At 33.4% G+C, this 19,882-nt stretch overlaps 1 protein-coding gene across 1 annotated transcript in view; it reads left to right on the top strand.

Annotated features, from left to right (window-relative positions):
* Positions 1-17,030, top strand: part of LOC118499946 (protein eyes shut homolog) — a 224,345-nt gene extending 207,315 nt beyond the window's left edge. Inside the window, exon 6 of the mRNA XM_036022596.1 lies at positions 16,910-17,030. Coding sequence (XP_035878489.1) covers positions 16,910-17,030 — 121 coding nt within the window. The remainder of the gene's footprint in view (positions 1-16,909) is intronic.
* Positions 17,031-19,882: the final 2,852 nt, after the last annotated feature.

The raw sequence follows: 19,882 nt of genomic DNA, 5'->3' as shown, positions 1-19,882 counted from the left end.
ATTGGTGTTTCTCTCCCTCTCTTTCTCCTTCCCTTCCCCTTTCTCTAAAAATAAATAAATAAAATATTTAAAATAAAAAAATTAAAAAGTGAGAGCTATCATTAGTTTATTAGAGAATGAATTGAAGTTTTATAATAAAATTTGAGTGCATATCCTAACTATTCAATATTAATTTCATTAATTTTCTCCAGAAGAAACAGAAATATACTTCTTATCAAATATTACAAAAACTTGACATATATACAAATAATACATAAACGATGAAATGTCACAAGGAAGATATGAGATTAAATGCAGAAAAAGGAGTATTAAGAAAGAAAATTTTGCAAGTTAGTTATTCATTTTTATTGAACAGCTATAGTTCCCAACTACTGAGACAATCACTTAAATTTTGTTGAGGTTTAATCAACATGAGCATATAAGGATGAGTATTTGTTTCCTGACTACCATAACCAAGTAGCACAAAACAGGAGACTAAACAACAGAAATTTATTGTTTCACAGTTCTGGAGGCTAGAAGTCCAAAGCAAGGTGTTGGCAGATTTGGTCCCTGCTGTGAACTGTAAGGAAATGTTCTACATTTCTTCGCAGCTTTGGGTAGCCTCAGACACTGTATGGATTGCAGATCCTGTCTCCCTGTGTTTTTATATGATCTTCCCTTTGAGCATGTCTGTCTCTGAGTCCAAATATTCACTTTCTATAGGGACACCAGTTCTATTGGATTAGGGGCCTTAATGACTGCATCTTAACTTGAATATATCTGTCAAAGACCCTATTTCTAAATAAGGTCACATCCTGGAGTAGTACAGGTTAACTCTTCAAATATCCTCTTTGAGAGGCACAATTTAACCCATGACAATATGCAATACAGTGTTGGGCACCAGTAGGTTTATAGCTGTGAGTACACAAAACACAGGGTTTATTCTCATATTATCATTTATTAAATATTGTATTATTTTCCTTATAAGCAATGCTAATCTACTCTTGCCCATTTTATATAAAATATAGGAATATATATAAAAATGTACATGCATAGAATTTTATATACAGCTCTGACATAGGCTGTACATAGGCTTTGCAAACATAATTATTGTATACTGTAACATATTTTGCTTACCTGGTCTTTATCACTACTCATACAGGTCATTTCCAGTTACTTGCTATAAAAATTAATACCAGGACTGTAGTTTTTATCTAGGGCTTGGGGTCATCCAAGTTCACTAGTTCTTGGCAGAATTCATTTCCTCATAGTTGTAAGACTGAAGTCCCATTTTCCTGTCAGTCAGGGAAAACTTTTAACTCCTAGATGCCAGTTTTGTTTTGGTTCTTGCTACCTGGTCTCCAATTTGTCACTGAGTGAGTCTCTCTGAGTCTTCTTTGAGCAGCCAGAAAAAAACTCTTTGGTCTTACAGACCTCACTGGATTGTGTTGGACTCATGCCAGACAATCACCCTACTGCCATAAATTAGTATAACCACAGAGTGATAATTCAGCATAGTCACAGGTCTCACCTACATCCAAGGAGTTTGTACACAATTGCGGGTCATCTTAGAATTCTGCTTACTAAAAACATTCTCATTAGTTAACTTTTGTCATTTTGATGAAAACCTTCCTAGAATAAATTCCTGGCAGGAAAGTTGCTAACTCAGAATAAATGTAAATTTCTGTATGCTTTTAAAACACACTGCTACAGTCTAATTTTCACTCCTACCAGTACACATGGAGTACCTATATATCAGTGCATCCCTAGTAAGAGAAGCATATCACATGAAAAACAGCACAAACATACACACTTACATGCATGTGTACCTGCACATTTGGTCCCAAATCACCAGAGACACTTTGCAGACAGGTAGCACTTTACCCCTAAATACTTCTGTGCCTCCAAGGATTAAGAATATTCAATTATATAATCATAGTATATTATTAAAATGGGATATTAAACTCCATATAATACTTCTATCTAATATACAAACTTTATTCAGACTGTATCAATTATCTCAAATCATTTTTTAGTAATTCATTTACTCTCCTGTCCTCTCCAGGATTCATTCCTAGAAGGCATTTATTTATACATTCTAGATTTGTTTGTCAGCCTTCTTTTGTCTTTCATAACTTTTATTTTTTGATAAGTACAAGCCATTACTTTCATATAGGTAAATAGATATCAGATAAACCACAACTGAGGAAAAATTTATGTATGTATAAAATTTTATATACATATATGTGTGTGATATATATAGTTATATATATTCTATATACACACCCATTCACACACATCATAATTTGATTTAGATTATACACTCTTGGTAGTGATTCTTTGGTTATGCTTGTCCTTCAGCAGGTACATGAAGTTGGTTGATCCCACTGTGCATGAAGTTGGATCACTTCATGTCAGATTTTTCATTGAAAAGTATTAGTTCCCTCTTTTAACTAGTAAGTAGAAGATACTTTGAAACTCTTCACATATTCTACCTCTCCTTAAATCTTCACTCCTCAGTTTTAGCATTCTTTGAAGGATGGCCTGCAGTCTTCCCACCCACAAAACAAGGTAAGTTTTGTCTGGGTACACAAACACATGTAAGTGCACACAGACTGTAAATTTGTTTATAATTTTTAAATGTTTTATACTAAAAAGGTTCTTAGACTACCTAGTTCTCCTTATTTCTGAAAACAAGTGTCTTTTTTATTATTTTTAAATCACAATATAATTATACCAAAATACTTTTTGAAGACCTGCAGTACATTTTCTTTAAAAGAAAATAAAATATATCCTTACTCATGGCTCTCTGTAATCAGTAAGTCATCATTGTTCCTACTCTTTTGATCCCCAAATCATCCTTACTTTATAGGACAGTTTTTCATTATTACTATTTCAATTATTTTAACTATAGCACACAAATAATGTATTTCTGTGCTTGTTAAAGAATAGCAAGAGTTTCTTCTAGAGAATATAAGTACATAGAGATAGGAATTTAACTTATTCATCTCAACATTGTGGCTTTTTCATTTAACATAAGTAGTAATAATCACAACAATAATAAAATGAGAGCACTAAAAAATCACTAGTACTTGAAAAGTACCCCCTTTTTATAACATTCTAGTAAGTATAGTCTTACAATTATTTTTATTTATTACATTTACTACTTAAATTAATTCTCAAAATACACTTATTTTAATTCTAATATAATCCTGAAATTATAGATGACAATTTCTTATGGATATTTACAATTGAAAACTTATGTCATTTATCAAGGTCACATAGCTGGTAACTGCCAGAGAGCTTACTTAAGTGCTATGTCATCTCTATGTCCAGAGTTTCAAAGCTTTAGTTCTTAATATAGCACACCCTACATCTGTACACTGCTCTCTCTTTGTTTCTGTTAAATTAAAAAATGTTTGTCTGGAGAGCTCTCCATGGAGTCAATTTCAGATCTAGAATTATGTACAGGACTGACATTCCCAGAAAGAATTCAACATTGTAAATTGTCTAAAATAGTTCTATTTTGAATTGTTTAAACACACCATTTAAATTATAACCATTCTATTTGTTGATTCAGACGCATGGCTGCTCTGGTGTCTGGTTTTCTGTGTTTCATTGCTTGGATAATGATGTGTTCATTAAAATCTCTTCATCACTTAGTGTTCAGCCTGGGCTTTAACTCTGAGATAGATCTAAAACTTTCTATTAAATGGGCAGCAAAGAGAAATGGTAAATAGTATTTATTCCCTGAAGAAATCCAGCTATCTCATAAAGGCTTAGTTGATGTAAAATAAAAATGTTCTGGTAAATAGAGTCCTAAGTGATTATTTCTAATTATTTGCTCACTAAATATGATTAGGGATTAAAAAATAAAAGCTTTACATAGCAAAAAACAACCAATAATGGAGCTCAGCCAGCCGGTGTGTTGATGCTACTTTCTGCAGCCTCACATAGAGATTTCTCCTATCCCATAAATATGCATTCTTTTTATTCAGGGCTATTTAGCCTGGATAAATGATTGTCCTAAGATTAAGAATATGACATGAACCCTGGCTGGTATGGCTCAGTGAATTGTCTCCCTGTCTTCCCCTCGGTCTAAAAATAAATAAAATATTAAAAAAAAAAGAATATGACATAAGGTACAGTTAGCAACTGCAAGGAAGGGGAGCTCAGACCACCATATTAATCACATAAAAGTGTATATTTAGGTCAACTGAGGTAGGCTGAAATTAGAAATTGGTCTGCAAAACATATTACTTCCATACATATATAATTTCCCTGCTCATTATGTTTTTATAATAATATAATATCCTACCACTTCTTTGGATATTAGTATATTTACAATGGTAAATGATAAGTATGCATCTTGAGGATTTATTAGCTGTGTAATAATTCTAGTGAATATACTTTCTGTCTCAGTTTAGTTGTTTGTACTTGCATTCCTAAAAGGCACTTTCATACAAACATCTAAACTGACTCAATTTAAAGCATATCTAGAATTTTTATGACTCATGAGATTTGGAAGTTCATTTATGAATCTGATTTCAGTCATAGCTGGATACAGGGATGACTCCGGTCATAAATTATTTCTCTTTCTTTTGACTCTAACTCCTTGTATACTCACATGATGTCTTATTATTTTACTATTCTATTATTATTATTCAATTATAGTTGTCCCCATTTTCCCCCTATAACTCTCTCACATTCAATCCTATCCCCCATTGTCTTTGTCCATGGTCCTTTATACACGTTGATGGTTTTATTCATAGTTTCTGAGCTTTGGTTTCACAGCTATTTATCTAGGATATTAAATGTGCTTAGTGATTACAAAGAACAGAAGGAAAGATTCAAATGCCATTGTGTCTTCTTCATGAAGCATAATGGTACCTATATTTCTATCATTTGCACGAATTTAAAACTTCAGTGTAGGGTCTTCACATATAATGCCTTTGTACCAAAATCATGCAGAGGGCTTTGTAATTTATGGTAGTTCATTTCATAACATAAACTTCCATTCCACCTTTAAGGTTTATGTAGTAAAATATAAGAAAAGTATTTTATAGTACAAATAATTAAACATAATTTTTAAAAGCTCCAATATTAAATAAGAAAGAAATTTATATTTGTATATAATAGTAGTGTTTAAAAATGGAAAGTTTTATGAAGGTTCTAAAAAAGCTTTTGGTCACTTTCTAAAACCTGCCTTAAGGGTTGTGACATGTTTTAGTATCTAGTTTTATTTCAAAACTCATGTCTTTGCTTCTCTTTCATGTGACTCTCTTCCCACTACTCTTCTGGTTGTTACCCAATTGACTTCTTTTCGTTTACCTATGAGAGTGATGTTTTGAATTGTGCTCCTTTAAAATTCATATTTCAAGGTCCTAACCCCCAGAATGTGACTGTATTTAGAGATAGGAAATTTAAAGAATTCCTTAAGGTAACATGAGGTCATGAGTGGAAGTTAATTTGATATGACTGATTCCTGTATATGAAGAAAAGATGAGGACATGGGCAGAGGAAAGATCATATGAAGACACCAGAAGCGGGCAGACTTCTACAAGCCAATGAGTGAGGCCCTCAGAAGAAACCAACCCTACCGACACTCTGGTATAGGATATCTGGCTTCTAGAATTGTGAGAAAATAAATTTCTGTTTTTTTAAGCCACCAAGTTTCTGTAATTTTATGTCAGTCCTAACAAACTAATCTAGGGGACAAGAAAGTGAACAAGAAAAAAATTTACTGAAGCAACCAAGGCACTGTTGAAAATATAGTTATTAAAGACAAAATTAAGCCCTGGCTGGCGTAGCTCAGTGGATTGAGCGTGGGCTGCGAACCAAACTGTCGCAGGTTCGATTCCCAGTCAGGGTACATGCCTGGGTTGCAGGCCATGACTCCCAGCAACCACGCATTGATGTTTCTCTCTCTCTATCTCTATCTCCCTCCCTTCCCTCTCTAAAAATAAATAAAATCTTTAAAAAAAAAAGACAAAATTAGTGGATTGAATACATTGGTAATAGGTGACTTGAAAGTGGTACATTGTATGGAACTAAGAGCACCCTGCATCATATACTCAACACTCTTAAAAGTCCCTGAGGAAAAGATACAGTTTGGAAATTTTTTCTTAAAAATGAGCACACTTTGTTCCTTCAAGGCTCTGGCTTTAATTCTCCAAATACAAAAAAAATTGATGATAGATGGTGTCAGGGAGGATTCTTGAGGCTAAGGTGAAGGCTGAATTGTTAGTTATCTCCCAAAGCATGAAATAAATGTAAATATTAAAAATTCAAAGAATGTTAAAAGGGAGAGAATTTGCTTCAGCCCAGATGAGAGGTTTTTCTGAATATACCTATATTGATTTTAATAAGAATTTAACTTGTTTATTTATGTATTTAATTACAAACACAATTCAGTTTGGTTTTACAGACAATATAGCATTTGGTCATAGCTTCTTTAGGGAAGTAACATATAGCTATCTATAACATTTTAAAAAGAATCAAAGTCTGTTAAAATTTATTCCCGCATGTACATACACATGAAAGTTTGAAAAGCCCTTATACAGATCATGTCCTCTGATCATAGTGTACTTATATTAGAAATCCAAAGTAAAAATGTTTTATAACAGTTATTTCCCAGCTGTGAGTTTCATAAAGTTCATGACATGTTTCTCACTACTAATACAAGGTGGGGCAAAAGTAGGTTTATAATTGTTTGTATGGAAAATAATGTACTAATTAATACATGATTATACAAGAATAAATTCTATGTTTTGCATACTCATAACTATAAACCTATTTTTCCCCACCCTGTATTTTGGAGAAAAATGACTTTACTATGTAAATCAGTTTCTATAATTAAAATGTGGATTTTTTTCTTTCACTCAGTTTTCTAATGACAAAATTGCAAATTAGAAATGATCCTCAGGAAATGTACAGTTTAGTAAATAAGTAGAGGTCTAAATAATTAATCAGCATTTTAATAAGCGCTGTCAAAGCCATAGATGCCCTCAAGAGAAATAAATTATCTGAATATAAACAATCACCAAGACATTTCTTAAAGTTCAGTTTATGCAGTCATTTATTAACTATGAGCTGATTTAAGCTCATGAGTGGCAGGGGTTTTTGTTTGTTTGTTTCACTCCATTATTTCATGGAGAATTATAGAAGGCATACATGCCTTCAATATTAGCAAAATTATTTCTTGCAATCAAAAAGAAACTATGAAATTTCTGATTCCATGCTGGAATTGAATATGCATTCCAACTTTAGCTTAAAATTGAACTACAGAAAAAGTGGAAATAGCAATTATCTAGAAAGAAGTATACTTTTTCCACTCCCATATCTCTTCTACGCTCTGTGGCAAATGAGAGCCTGGTAATGCCATGATTCAGACTTTCTATTTTAACATAGCCATATATCTAAAAGAAGAAAACCAGAGAAGTAAACTGATTTTCAAAATGCATGTTATATTGTTAATTAAATATAATAGAGCTTTTTTCCTCCCTGTGTACTTTTTCAACTTGGTGTTAATTTTCTAAACCCTGCTACTATCAGGGTGTATAAGAAATAAAAATGTTTCCCCTTTAATATTAATCCCAACTGAAATATGCCCCTTAAGTACTACCTACTCATTGAACAATCTAGGATCTGCCCCTTGATAACTGGCAAAAAGTACAATATAAATACAAAGGAAGTCAACTAAAGAACAAAATTTATAATCTTGTCAAAGATGCAGGATCTTATACAATTGACAGACACTCCCTTGGAAAATTGCTTCAATTACACACCACACCACTGAAGATTAGATAGAGTTAGAGTGGTTGAAACTGAGGAAGAGAATATCTATTAGAATGATTATAAAAGAGGCAAGTATAATAGTTTATATATTAAAATTTAGAGAGACATTTTGGAAATCTGAAGTAGGCTTAAATAATTCCATTAAAATGTAGTCAATAGGGTAAATAAAGGATACAATAAGATAGTACAGTGTATGTTCATATTGGGGACAGGGCAAAAACTACAAAACTCATAATTTTAAATGTATTTATGTGAAACTTCAGGTAAACTTTAGAAAAGTATTAATTTTAATATGTTTAATATTTAAAAATAAATATTTTTCCATTTGATATAAAATTCCAGTCCCTTTCTAAAGTAATTTTTTATATGTCTTAGAACCTTATGATAGACTCTAGCATTACTCACATAATTACTGTTTATCCACAGAAATAAAAAAATATAGTATAAAACTTACTCTGTGAGAGTAATACCTTTGGAAACACATCTATATGTGACCACACACATAGACAAATGTCAAAAAAAGAATAATGTATCTATTAAATGCAATATTGGGGTGGAAGGTAGGAGGGAAATGCGGTTGTTGGAGGAAACCATTTTTTAAAAAATGTATAGTTATGACAGAGAGCTAGAAAATATGTTTTTTAAAGAATGGGTTATGAAAGTTGGGAAGTTCCCCATGAAAATGGGAAGATCTTGTGACAAAAATGCAAAGTATTTTCAAGTGCTTAAAAGATAGGTTAGAGTGTTCGTGGATTTCTGCAGTTAATAGGATGTTATCCAATGGATGGAAAAGGTAAACACAAAAGATATTTAATATCATTATAATAACACTATGACAAAATATACAACACTTTGCAAGTTTAAAAAATAATGATGGTTCAATGTCATTTACTTTAACAGAGTTGGTGAAAACTGCGATGAGTCAGCTTAGGAAGTCACAAGTTCTTCAACATTGAAAGGGTTCTGAGGAATCCAACTAACTCCTTTTTGAATATGTTATTTAGGCTTTGGCTGGTGTACCTCAGTGGATTGAGTGCTGTCCTGCAAACCAAAGGGTCATCAGTTCAGTTCCTAGTCAGGGCACATGCCTGGGTCTCAGGTCAGGTCCCCAGCGGGGGGTACATGAGAGGCAACCACACATTGATGTTTCCTTCTCTTTCTCCTTCCCTTCCACTCTTTCTAAAAATAAAATAAATCTTTAAAAAATATGTTCTTTTGGTAATTGCAGCATTATAAATTTTGGAGATTTAAATGAAACATTTAATCAGAAACTTCTTCCACATCTTAGCACATGAGTAGATCAAGATTTGGACTGACTCTTGCCATGGTTTGTAAACACTGTGTTTACAGTAGAGTCTCCTAAAATTGTGCCTGCCGAGTGGATTCACTTTCATTTAAACAAAAACCAGATATAGAACTCCAACTACTGGTGGCCTAACTATTACAGTAGTCCCAAATTTTCTCCCTTTGTCCCTGTCCACCCATCCTGCCCTAACTATATAATGTTAATTTGCTAACCAGAATATTAGCAACACACTATAAACATGTGAACTTTCTTAATAATAATTAGGCATTTTTACCTTGAGAAAATCATGCTGCTCACAATAGACATAGTGATAGAAGTAACAATAGGTTGAAGTAAATTTCATTGCCTAGGTTGGTTATGGTTTTTGCTTATTATGTCTTATAAATAATCCCCAGAATAAGAGTCTACTTTTTTTGTTTAATTGATTTATTACTAAAAGCAGACTGTAGTTGAAAAACATTCCTCTACACATAATATCTCAGTGTAGTTTAAATGTATTAAATTCCTTTCCGCATTTTTTGAGAAGTTATTTAACATACAGAATAGGTTGGGGCTCCACATGAGGTAATCAGATAGCAGATGCTTTGCTACTGTTCAACCAGTCCCAGGTGTGCTGGACAGTTTCTAATCATATTGACTGTAACCTCCTTTAAAAGCCTCTCCTTTTATGCTGTTAACTTTGTTATAAGCTGAAGAATCTAACTGAATGTATACACAGGCCACTCATAAATCAGCACAGAAATGTGGATATGTTAATACCCTGAAGGTGAGCCTTGAGTAAGGGAAACAAGAGCCAGTGAACAATCGCTCCATTTCTCAAACATTCCAAGGAAAATGTCTGATATTCCTTCTCCCTGGATTTTCATAAGGTTCTCAATGAATGCATAGTTATTTATTGTAGAGTAAAAATTATCCCCACAATCTAATGGCTGAAAACAATAAGCATGTACAGATACTCCTCAGCTTAAATGGGGTTACATCCTGATAAACCCATTACATTAAAAATATCATAAGTTAAAAATACATTTAACATGCCTAAACTACTAAACATCATAATTTAGGGGAATCTACCTTAAATGTGCTCAGAACACTTACATTAGCCTACCGTTGGACAATTATCTTGAATTTTATCATAAGAGTAATTACTTTTCTAACTGGAAGCTCGAGACACAGATGGGCATTATATAGACATAATGGGATGTGAAAACAAAGCACAATATCCAAAAACTTGGGCAGCACATCACACTGTTGAGTATTCATTATTTATCCTCTTGACAGTGTGTCTGACTGCAAGCTTTACCTTAGTACTGCTGCATAGCATCACAAGAGAGTATCATATATTTCACTAGCCCAGGAAAAGATCAAAATTCAAAATTTGAAAGTACAGTTTCTGCTAAATGTATATTCCTTTGGCACCACTGTAAAGCTGAAAAATCATAAGTCTTAACCATCACAAGTTGGGGACTGCCTGTAGTATTTCAGTTTCTATAGTTCAGGAGTGCAGGAGAGGCTTACCTGGGTGATTCTAGCACAGAATCTTTTATTAGGTTGCACCCAAGATGTCAGCTGGGTTATAGTCATATGAAAACCTACACAGGGCTAAAAGATCTTCAAAGTTCACCCTGGCTGTTGGTCAGGGGCTTTATTTCTTCCTCACAGGGCCCTTTCCATAGTGTCCCTTATCTTCATGACATGGCAGCTGGCTTGTCTGAAAGAATCAAAGAGAGAAGAAAAGGAAGTCACACATCAACCATATTCTATGCATTAGCAGTGAATCACTAAGTACAACTTACACTCAAATAAGAGAGGAATTAGGCTTTTGAAACATATTGAAGAGTTTTAAAACCATTATAGTGGAACTAAGTGAGCCCCAGGTACACATAGTGGCAAAGATAAATATTGCATTCCTAATTGAGTCTTTCTTCTTCCCTGTCCCTTTCTCCCACTCCTTCACTTTGGCTTATTTTTTTATCCCTGCCCAAATAAACAACTTGTATTCATGTCACATATCCCAGTTTCCTGGCATATAAAATATTCCAAACCAAAACAGCTTAGCACTCTGAAATTTAAATACTCTCAAGATCAAAATATAAAGCAAAGTTTTATTGAAACATGAAATTATATCTTAAAAAAAATAATTCCTTTTGAGATGCCTAATCATGGAGACAGTTGTGGTTATTCCCTTTTATTTAAATTATTTTGCTTGTCCTTACATAGTTTCAACAGCTATTTAGACAATATTCCAATTTGTAAAGTAATCTCAAGAAACTTAGATTTATGTTAAAAAATTGTCTTCTGAGACTATTCTCCTCTTAATGTGTATGCAAAATTAAACTGATAATAGAATTACTTGGGATAAAAGTAAAAATGTTAAATTAAAAATGGCCTTTAACATACATAATTTAGGCAATGTTAATAAAAGTACTTATTTTACATATTAATTAGGATCCTACTTTATGCAATTTACTTAAGGCTATATAATACAATTAAATTACACATTTGAAAATACATACACTAATTTAGATTCCAATGAGCTTAAAATACCTGTGTTTTTAAAAATTTAGAAGTTATAATGAGAGCATTTGAATAATCCAGAACAGAGTGGGACAAGAAACATAATGTGATATCATGTTTAGAACAGATAATCAAGGCCATTCTGGTCGGGTCATGGGTTCTGCCTGCTCACTAGGATATTTCCAATTTATCAATCCAGTGTCCCTGTTGTGTTGCCCAGGGAACTGGCAGTTTACAAAATGGAAATGTTTATAGTAACAGTAAGAGAGAATAAAAAGTCGGTGTTGCAAATTCATAGCCATTCACATGAATGTAAGTATAAGTAAATACATTTGGGTTCTATGACCTAGATCAGGTACATGACCATTTCAGTTCCGGTTTATTTATCTGGTATGTCATCCAGAACATGGAAGAGATCAGATTACAATGATATGGGAGATATAAATAATTTGGCTACTACCTGAAAATTAAGCCAAAATTCTAGAAGGTGTGAATTTTTGACTAAAATATAAGCAAATAAATAAAATTAAGTAGAAGTTATGTTCAAGGTGTGTGGAATCCTAATTGGAGACTCCTATTCACAACTAACCATGATCAGTTACCAAAAAAGGGTGCATCTTATATCCAGAGGGATAAACATTTCATGTTTTGATATATTCCAGAGTAAATAAAATCATGTACAGTTGTAGTCACTAATTATTAAAAGAATAAGTAAATAGATTATTAAAAAAGAACTGGGAGGGTTCTGAAACTGTGCAAAGTGACAGTACATATGTGATATTTTCATCTATTCTAATTGAGAATTATTGGCTTCAGAAAAGATTCTAATAATAAATAAACACTTTATCTTCTGAGCATTTAATGATGATATTTTTAATGTTGATGCAACTGAAAGAAGTAAGTTATAATGCGGTTTCTTCCTTAACAGGAAGGAACTGTTTCATAACTACATCCTACTACATTATGCTATCAAATTTGAACAGATGAAATATTAGAGATTGCAACTAAATTCCTTTTTAAACTGGAAAGTAAAAATTTCAAAGTCATATAAGGGTTTAGTGAATGTGTGTCTACTGAATTAAGTCTCAATTTCAACACCTCAACTGAAAAGAAAAAGATTTCTGAATAAAATTATGTGGGATGGAAATTCAGTCTGAATACTACCCAGTCTTTCTCATCCTAATTGTAGGATATCAGACACTATTTTTGTTTAATAAGTTGTTTGTAGACTTTTTTATGTGCCTTATAATTTAACTTGCAAATATCCCAAATGGTAATTTTGGTGTAGGTAATCCATAGAGAATTCTATATTCAAGACTAATAAGAGATAGATTATGCTTTACTGTTTTTATTAAAGAAAAATAAATATAATGGAAAAGAAATACCACAATGTTGATCTTCAGTCTAGAGGAGGGTTTGCAGGTACAGTTGCTGGAAGGGGTGGTGACCATTCCAGTGGTTACAGGAATGTATCTAGGTGAAGTTGTCAACAAAACAACTACAAACCACATTAAATGATTCCATTTGCAATTGACTTCCAACAGGTGAAAAAGTAGTACTTGCCATTTGAGTAATCATTTAAGGGTGGCTCCTACAACCTGCTAATAGCAGGGTTTTTTTTTTTAATTGTTGTTCAATTACAGTTGTCTCCATTTTCCTCCCAGCACTGCCCCCCACCCCACCATCCCTGCTTCCCACCCTTCATCCCTGCCCCCCTTTAGTTTTGTCTGTGTGTCCCTTATAGAGGACACATGGACTACTAGTAGCAGTTTAAAGTATTTTTTTGTATCAAGTACTCAAATGGAAGTATGAGGTTGGATTCATCTGGTTTTATTCTGAGTTCTAATTAAAATAAATTTGCTATAACATTTGTTTTTAATTGCTATGCATCAGAATCTATTTGTGTTTCATGTCCCTTCCCTCAGTACAGTAGATAAATCTGTGTTAAAATCCCAATGTGAGTTTCATGATTTAGTAGTATCTCACTAGTTTGTCTTAAAAACTAATTTTTAGCAGTTTTAGGTTCACAACACCATTGAGAGGACAGTGCAGAGATTTCTCATATACCTCCTGCCCCCACAAATGCACAGTCTCCACCATTATTGACATCACTCTCCAGAACAGCACATTTGTTACCAAAACGAACCTATGTTGACACATCATAATCATCCAAAGATTGTAACATGCCTCAGGGCTTACTCTTGGTGTTGTTCACTCTATGGATTTGGAGACATGTATAGTGACATATACTCATCATAATATCATACAGAATATTTTCACTGCCCTAAAAAAATATGTACTCTGACTTTTCATCCCCCCTGCCTCTTTCCCCTGACAACTAGTGATCTTTTTGCTGTATTCATAGTTTTGCCTTTTTCTAGAATGTCCTATAATGAAACCGTACAGTATTTAGCCTTTTCAGATTAACTCCTTTCACTTAGTAACATACATTTAAGGTTTCTCCATGTCTTTTAATGGCTTGATAACTCATTAATTTTCAGCATTAATACTAAAAATGTCTTTAGTAATGTGGCAATAAAGTGTGGGCCCAGAGAAAATAAGGAGAGGAAGCATGTGAGCATGTGCACACATTAATGTCATTTTTTTATTCATTTCCTAGAGATGACATAACAAATTACCACAAATTCGGTGGCTAAAAACAATTTTTTTTTGGTTACAGTTGTAGAGAGCAAAAATCCAAAATTAAGCTATCAGGAAAGCCACACTTCTCTGAAGGTGCTAAGGGAGGATCCAACCTTTCCTCTTCCAGCTTCTGGAAGCTCTAGATATCCCTTGGCTTGGGGCTGCATGACACCAATTTCTAGCTGCTTCTTTGCATGGCCTTTTCCCCTGTGTATCTCTGTGTCTTATAATAAGAACAATTACCTTTTGATTTAGGACTCACTCATCATGTATTCAGGGATGATAGCATCTCATGATCCTTAACTTAGTTACATCTGCAAAGGTGTGGTAACTTTAATTTCAATGAAATTAAATATCAAGTAAATGCTAGTGAACTAAAAATGCTGGTGAATATAAACTAAATTATCTCTCACATATCAACTGTAATAGATGACTATTTCATGTGTTTAATGTTATTCTTAATTTGGTGAATATGAACTCCACAATACAGATTCATCAATATTTTTCACTTTTCTTTCTTAGAGGTCTTCCTGGATTTTCTGGTCAATTTTGTGAAATTAATATAAATAAATATTTTTTATCATCATATCTAAATGGTACAAACTGTGAAGATCACAACAATGGATATATTTGCAAATGTGAACAAGGTAATTATTGAAAATATAATAGCCATGCATCCTATATATATATGTATATTTTTTTACAAAATATGTTTATATATGTGTTCATGCACTTATGTATAATGCTATTTGACAATCAACTCAATTACTGTTGTTGAATATCAACCAATATCTAAGTAAATATCACACTTAGAAAACATAAACATGAAATGGAAGTTCCGCGAACCAGTAAGCAATCACTTGGACTACCATCAGGAAATCCTGATATTTAGAGTATGAAATCTTCCTACAGGTATTTTCTAAATTAAGTAAACTTCACCCCCCTGATTTTTATCTATATCAATTGTGCCTAGCACACAAGGAGTCCTTAATAAATGTTAGCACTTAATAATATTTACATTATTGTTATGTACAATGATTGTTAGTACAGAGATGGGCAAGCAGAGTAAACTGATTTTATCCAAGGAATAATTATTCATTAATAAGTTGTCTTTTGGGCCATTTCTGCCTTTCATCATATTCTCTTTAGCCATAACTGGTGTAAAAAAGTCATATTCTCTTTCACCATAAACTGGTGTTCATGCACCTTTTTTTCCTACATTTCTTCTTGATTTCTAACTTTTAAGCCATATTGTTTCCTTCCTCTGCCTTCCGCTTCACTCATCTCATCTTTACCATTCCGTTGCAACCACCAAATTAGGGTGTAGCTCTCAGAAATCTCTCAATAATCTCTCAGAAATACATGTGAGGGTATTTCTGGTCACTAAGAAAAAAATTCTCACTACTTATAGACCCCATAAAAGACTTGAGAAGCTTGCTAATGCCTCAGGTTCTGGGCTTCTAGTTATTTGGATCTCCTGGGGGAGTAACAACAAGGAAGTCTGGAGACACACAAAAACACACAACTTTCCTCCCACATTTTAAGTTCATTTAGCTCAGTTACAATCAAATTAAAAGAGATTAACAGGAGAAAATGTCTAGGATTTATAATCACTGATGTGTATGTCATGGATGTCATAAGATGAGACCAGAAACCCATTGGACAGTTGAGGCTTATATGCCATTTTGGACAAAGGAGAAGGCCCCAAGGATCTGAGAGTCCAAATGGGAAATAGGTACAGTAATTCCCAGAAAAGAGGTAGTGTAGACATATGGTAAACAAATTCTTGTGTTATTTAAAAACAGTGGGACACAGAGGGCAGGCTTTTCTAGATTTCTTCCTGTCTAACCACATATGTGCTAATTTACACATGCTGAAGGTAAATATGCTAAGGTGATTATACTAAGGTTTCCTTCCAGAAGCAGGTTTTTAGGCAAGAAAGGAGGAGGGTCAAAGGTTCTTTCTGAGTCTTTTGTTTCTTAAAAAACAGCTTAAAATCAATATCTCAAGACATACATTTTGTGGTAGCAAAACTTTGGTTCCCTTCAGCAGACCTATGGACCTTATGGCTCCTATTGTTTATGTGATGATGTACAAATTATTGATTGAGTACTGGCAACATGCTGTTTCCAAGTTCTCATTCCACAACATTCACAATGTCTCCTGTATTTTGTCATGCTCAGTGCTGACACTATGTCTGATCTGGTCAGACAGATTATTGAGAGACATTTGCTCCTACATTTTGAAATAGCCACCTATACATAAAACTGTAACTCTTACAGATAAAAGAACTGGAATAGAGATTATAATTTCTGGTATAGGAAATAAATATAATTTTGAAAGCTTTTCCTCTTTTAAGCAAAATGTTTTTATTGAGTACTGAATATTTAAAATGCTGTGAAAGCTACAATAAGCAATGAATGCAGGGTGGGGCAAAAGTAGGTTTATAGTTATGAGTACACAAAACATAGTGTTTATTCTTATATTATTATTTATCAATTACCATATCATTTACTTGTATTACAACTGTAAACCTACTTTCTCCCCACCCTATATATTTTTTAAAAAATAAAGAAGCAAAACAAGTATATCAATAATTTTACTATTATAATACATATTTTATGTTGCTGATTTAATTTTTATGTTATTACGTTTACATTGCAAAATTAGTTCTGATGTTCCAGATTATGAACCCCTTATTTTAGATCTATTTGGAAGCGTGGAGCCATCTGAAGCAGTTGCATGCAGCCCTCTGTTGGGGCCCCTTCTGAATGCTGCTCATCGTCCATAGAGGACATGAAGGGCCCCCAAAATGACCCCCATTTGTGTTGTTAGGTGCTGCTAAGTACATTCTGGTATTTTTCACTTAAGACTTAGATTCTTCACACCCTAGTCCCAAGAGCAACAACCGAATAAGCAGTAAACCAAAAAGAAAATTTTTTTGAAAATGCTCTGGGCACCCTTCCAGACATGCTCCCAGGCATTCTCTACTGCCAGCCCATCCTTCCTCTGAAGTTATTTAAGGAATAATTTTGATCTGGCAAGTTACCCTTTATCCCTTCCTATTTTATTTTATTATTTTATTGTTGCTCAATTACAGTTGTCTGTATTTTCTCCCCACCCTTCACCACAACCACCTCCAAATCCACCTCCCTCCCTTGCTTCCACCCTCCCCCATGGTTTTGTCCATGTGTCCTGTATAGTAGTTCCTTACTAACCCATTGTCTTTATTAGAATAGTTGGCTATTATTTTTCAAGGTTTTAAAAATGCATACTGTAAAATTCATTTTTTGTTATAAAGTTCTGTAGTTTTGACAATTGTGTAAAACACTTGAGTAAGCACCAGCACAGCCAGTCATGTAACCACCAGTGCCAAATTGTACTCCTGCTCCCCCTGTGTAGTCAGTTCTTTCCTCACCCCCAACATGTATTGATTTTTATATAATCCTACTTTTCCATTATCATCTTTGTCCTTGGAAATTCTACCTGCTGTTCAGTAGTTCTTTCTCTTGTCTTCTGAATTTTTAGATTTTGAGTGCCAAATGTGAAAAAGGCATTATTATCTCACTTTACCAATGAGGACCTGTAGTCCCAGAGTCTTTGGATAATCTTCCACAGCATATTAGGCAAAATTCATATTTATAACCAGCATTTCTGAGCTAGTGCTGTGCATTTATCATTTCTTATGTTCCCCACAGATGGGCCTTCTCTGAAGAAAAACTTTTCACAAACTTTCAGTTATACTAAATGAGTAAGTTCTAGAGATCCACTGCACACCATTATGCTTATAGTTAATAATACTGTATTGTACACTTAAAAAGTTGTTTAAAAATAGATATCATGTTAAATGTTTTGCTAGAAAAAACAAAATTGAGAGCCATTTTACAAAAAGTGACTTGACCAATACGACCCATCAGTGTGTTGCATTAGTCTGGATGTTACCAATTCTAACTACTTCCTCACCAGGTATATCTGTAAAACACAATTGAAATTTAAACTGGATATAAGTAAGCTAGAAGATATTCTACATCTTATCTAATTTCATACCATCAAACCCTATCCAGGGAGTTGTATTCTAATGTATCCTCACAAATTGCTTAGCATGTATTGAAAAAATGCAATTCATTTATGCTGCTGGCCAATGTTGTATAATCACAGATAGGGCTATAGTTTGCAGAAAGCCATCCCCCTCTTCAGGAGCAGACAAATTAGATGATTATACCCTTTCCTCCAAGCTAACAAGGTACAGCACTGGGCAAGCAGAGCACATGTTGGATCCCAGATCTCACTGATCCTCTGCAGGAGATCTTCACACAGGATGCAGCCTGCACAGCATTTGGCTCAGCCCTAATTACGGAGTTTGTCCTCTGCCTTTACAGTGAATTAATGGCTACTGAACTCGTTTCCACTGAAGTATCAATACAAGTGTTTGGAGTATTGTACAAAATAAAATGCACTTACTTTTGTTTTAACCCAAATAGTTTCATTTATAGTGTTACATAAAAATGTTTAACACTCAATAAGTGAAACCACAGTTTATCCCATTATGAGCAGATTGAAAGAGGAGTTAATAATTTCTGCACTGCAAATGTGCATACTTCACCCTGAGTTGTTCTCAATCCCTGGGGCAGTCACTATGCCCACTTTTTATACTCCAGAGGGGTGGAATAGTGTTTGTTTAGGTGATAATATAAAGTACAGATACACTTTTTGCTCTTAAAATAGCATTATTCATTGTGGAGCATAAATGCTGCATTGTCCAAAGGTCAAGGAAGCAGAGAAACAAGTAATATCTTCTAGGTCTGCTCGCAATTGTTAAGTCATGGATAGAGCTTTTGTATTTAGAACAGAAAAGATACAGAATGATTTTTCTTTTTAATGAAGACCCATGAAAAGTGAAATAATTTTTACTATGAAATAAAAAGTCTATACTAATGTATTTTCATGAAGATTTAGGTGTAAAAATCAATTTTTCTATATAGTCTGCAGTTAGACTAGACCCAATAAAATAATTTTAATTCATGTTATCCAATTATTGATAATATAGTAGCAAGAAGAACAGAATTATTTTAGGTTTAGGTTTTATTTTATTTTCCTCAGATTAGATGGAAATTGGTGCTAAGAGGGAAAATAAAAGGAAAGTAAAACATAAATTTTGAAAATAGTGACTTTTATTTTCATTAACTCAAACTATTAACTGCTGTATTATAGCACAGAATGGTGGTATTAAAACCTGTCAGTGTTTTAAGTTGAGTGTATTGATGTACTCCACGATTTATTTATCAACTTAAAAATTAGTCTAATTTATTTTTATTAATAATATAATTTGATACCTAATGTCTTTTTTATTTTATACCTGCATTTTGCTTATTTATTTTTAATCACCGAACAGTATTTCCTAAGTATCTGATTACCTTATTATAGATGTTTCCTTTCTCTCTGCTTTTGAACCTTTTTTTAAAAAAAATCTTAACTGTTGGATTTTCATTTGACTGTTTTTCATTCCTTTATTTTGTCCCCATTTATATTTTTTAAACTTTATGTATTTATTTATTTTAGAGAGAGGTGAAGGGAGGGAGAAAGAGAGGAAGATAAACATCAATTGGTTGCCTCCCACATGCCCCCAACTGCAGGCCTAGCCCA

This window comes from Phyllostomus discolor, chromosome 4, assembly GCF_004126475.2.
Source record: "Phyllostomus discolor isolate MPI-MPIP mPhyDis1 chromosome 4, mPhyDis1.pri.v3, whole genome shotgun sequence".
In the NCBI taxonomy this organism is placed as follows: Eukaryota; Metazoa; Chordata; class Mammalia; order Chiroptera; family Phyllostomidae; genus Phyllostomus; species Phyllostomus discolor.
Note: the sequence above shows the minus strand (reverse complement) of the source record. Positions and strands in the feature narration are given on the sequence as shown.